Here is a 3,279-nt window from a genome sequence, read left to right as displayed (position 1 = left end):
CTTGCTCGGCTCACTCAATCTCATTTGGTTTGTCGGAATGTGCCGCCACGACTTTAGATCGGACGGGCACGTGGTCATCTAGATGACAGTTTGTGACTTTAATTTTTTTTAATTATTTCCATGTCTTGAAATAAATTGTTTTTGCAACACTTTGAATACACTTTTCTACTAAAACTGGAAAAAAAATGTCCTGAAGTAATCACATGTTGAAGCTTTTCAACTGTCAAAAGCTCATCTTCAAGGTGTGAAAGTTTTCACTCTTCGTTTCAATTCAAACGTGAAATCTTTCAGGACCCAACCGTCGTCCTGTTACTGAGCACAAAGTTTACAAGGGATTTCTTTCAAATTCCACACACACATCTAAACATGAAGAATATTCAATCTTAGGGAGAAATATCCGGTTTATTCCAGTGCAAATGAATTTCGGGTTATTATGTTGCGTGTCGTTTTGTGTCAATTAATATCCATGCTGTGTTCCGCATCATCCAGTTTCCATTTCCCAGCCGGTTGCGCATCGTTTACAGATAGGTAAGGGGAGCGTAACCCGAGTAGGTGGCAGCAGCCGGAGCGTAGGCAGAGTAGGCGGTCGGTACGTAAGCGCCCGAACTGTAAACCGTGGCAGCGGCCGGTGCAGCAGCATAAGTGTTGTAGGCACTGTATGCCGTCGGGGTGTAGATGAACTGCGGCTTGGGAGCAGCGAAGACGGCGGCGATGAGGGCCAGAACAACGATCACCTGCCGGTAGAGGGAGCTGTGTTATTGGACTGTCACTTCACGATTTCTTCGCTGACAGATACTTACGTATTTGAACATGTTGAGTGTTTGTTTTTGTTGGGATGGAGCTTTCGGGAGCGAGCGCTTAGATGCGTTTGGTTTGTAGTCTTGCGTTTGACTGATGCTTTGGGAAGGATTTCGACGCCTTTTTATAGTACGTCTGAGCCTGAGAAACGTTCGTCACCAATCCGTAAACAGGGGAGAAGTACATAAAGATAAATATCCTTTTGCATTGTTCCCGTGGTTCGATTGGGAACACATGAGCGGTTTGACATGAAGCGTCTTAGAACCAGTTTGTTGACTGGATGATCGTTTTTTTTTCCTTCTTCCTTCCTATCCATTAACAACAAGTATACAGTAATGTTGGGGGCCTGTTTCAGCTCCCGGCCGTTATTGTGGGCGAACGGTACAATGGGCAGCAAGTAAACGTAAAGAACAAATTTTAAGAACGTTCTTTCGAAGCCAACGGGGCCCAGAATGTACACATGAGATAGACCAACCCGGTGGCAAGATCATGCAGGATCTGTTCATGTGTTGCGTTGCTTTTTAATGCAACCGTGCGTGAAAGATCAACGTTCGTTGTGTGGTGTAAAAGATAAGTTTTAAAGTTCAAGGGCAAGATTCCTTTTTTGAGACCAGCCCTATCGTACGGATGCGAAGTTTGAAGCAAACGGTAATTGGAGCAGAGCGCAAAATAATGTCGTTGGCGGTTTAATACTCAAGTCATGTTTGGTTTCAGAACGTCTTGTCGAAAAAAGAGTGGATTATTTTCACCATTTATGAAATTCATAAAACGTTGATTTGTTTTAAATATCATTTGTTTTATAGCAATTGCCGTTCTTTACGATTAAAAAAAAGTATCTGTTTTAAGTTTTTTCTTAATAAATAAAATGACATTTTTTAGTTTTAGTGATGATTTTTTTTATTTTATGGTAAATGTTTTAATTGAATAGCTTTTTGTTGATTATCACTATTAATTTTTGTTATTCAAATTGATAAAAATAATCTATTTTTAATGTTTAATTATAATTTTTAAAAATTAGAATAATATTTTTTTTTAATTAATGCATAATATTAGAAGAAGATTCGTAGTTTATAAATAAAGTCGTTAAAGTTTATCTTAGATAACAATAAAAAATGTAATAATAGTCTGTACAAAATGCTGATGATAGTTAAAGATTAAAATTGAATATTATTGAACATGCAATCTTAAAATAAAAAAAAACTTTAAAGATTAAAAAAAATATTGATTATGGATACTTTAATCTTGAAATTTCCTTTAAAACAAGGATGATATAACTACTTTCGGTTACAAAAGTATAAGAAGCTTATTTCATGTCACTAACTTAAGTTGTCCAGTAACTTAATAGCATCAGATCTAAATCATGTTTAATCGGTTGAATTAAATCGGACGAGATCAAACCCCCGACTACGGTGGAACGAGTACCGAAGCGAGAGTAATGAACCAACCGATGCATTTATTTGTTTATTCTACCACCTTTAGTTGGGACTGGTTTGGATCGTGTGTGTCATCTATGACGCTTGTTTTATCGGAACCAGTTCCACCACTGAACCGAAACCACTCCCCGAAGGAGTGCAAGAGCTCGTTGCTTCGATCCTGCCGGAAGGGTCAACCAGAATGGTTCTGGTGTTTTTGCTATAAAAACCTCCGTGGGGACCACATTTCGGTATCAGTTTTTGTGCATCTTCCAGCAGTGAAACAACACAAATCCAAAACCTTCAACTCAAAATGTTCAAATACGTGAGTGTTTTTGGAGGTGATGGAGTATTTGGATTTTGTTTCTGCTATTTTCAAATTGTTTTCCAAACACTACTTCGCAGATCGTCGTCCTGATGGCTCTGGTTGCCGCCGTGTTCGCCGTCCCGGCGCCACAATTCCTTTACGCACCGTCGTCTTACAGCTACAGCGAAAGCTATCGTCAGCCAGCTGCCACGGTGTACTCCAGTGCCGCTTACAGCCCGATCGCTTACACCAACACGTATGCTGCTCCGACCGCGTACAGTGCTTCCTATCCGGCCGCTTATGTGTACTAAACCCTGGACCTGATGAAGCCTGATACGGAACCAGACACGAATGAATCTCCAAACCGGATGTGGGACGCTCGATCGATCGAGTAGGCCTATACCACGCTAAGTCACATTTCAAGCAAACAATAAACAGCAGCTGCTATTTTTGGGATAAATTAATCTGTTTTTTTTTTTGTTGGTTAGAAGAGTTCTGAATGCGCCATTTTACGATTCTAGAACATTTCCGATCGGGGTGCCATAAGTGGGAATTGATGGTGTAATGCTTATTGACACCTCGGCTTTGTATGTACGGTGCGTCTTTTAAGCCGTTCATTTGTATTCATCCTACACCGCAACCAGTTAAGACAGTGTCCAAAAAAGTATGGCCTTGCTTTAAACTGATCCAAATTCGTTAACATAAAATTCTGCAAACGTGCAAAACTGGCCGTCAACGGCGGCGTTCAAGTGCAAGGTCGAA

General features: G+C 40.3%; 1 protein-coding gene across 1 annotated transcript; it reads left to right on the top strand.

The window, feature by feature from the left end:
* Positions 1-2,423: 2,423 nt before the first annotated feature.
* LOC125763620 (uncharacterized) lies at positions 2,424-2,977 on the top strand. Its single transcript, XM_049426973.1, has 2 exons — positions 2,424-2,535; positions 2,616-2,977. Exons 1-2 carry the CDS (start codon positions 2,524-2,526, stop codon positions 2,826-2,828), a joined length of 225 nt encoding a protein of 74 aa, XP_049282930.1. The 5' UTR covers positions 2,424-2,523; the 3' UTR covers positions 2,829-2,977.
* The last annotated feature ends 302 nt before the right edge of the window (positions 2,978-3,279 follow it).

This window comes from Anopheles funestus, chromosome 2RL, assembly GCF_943734845.2.
Source record: "Anopheles funestus chromosome 2RL, idAnoFuneDA-416_04, whole genome shotgun sequence".
Classification (NCBI taxonomy): domain Eukaryota; kingdom Metazoa; phylum Arthropoda; class Insecta; order Diptera; family Culicidae; genus Anopheles; species Anopheles funestus.
The sequence above is the reverse complement of the archived record's forward strand: the minus strand, read 5'-3'. Positions and strand labels throughout refer to the sequence as shown.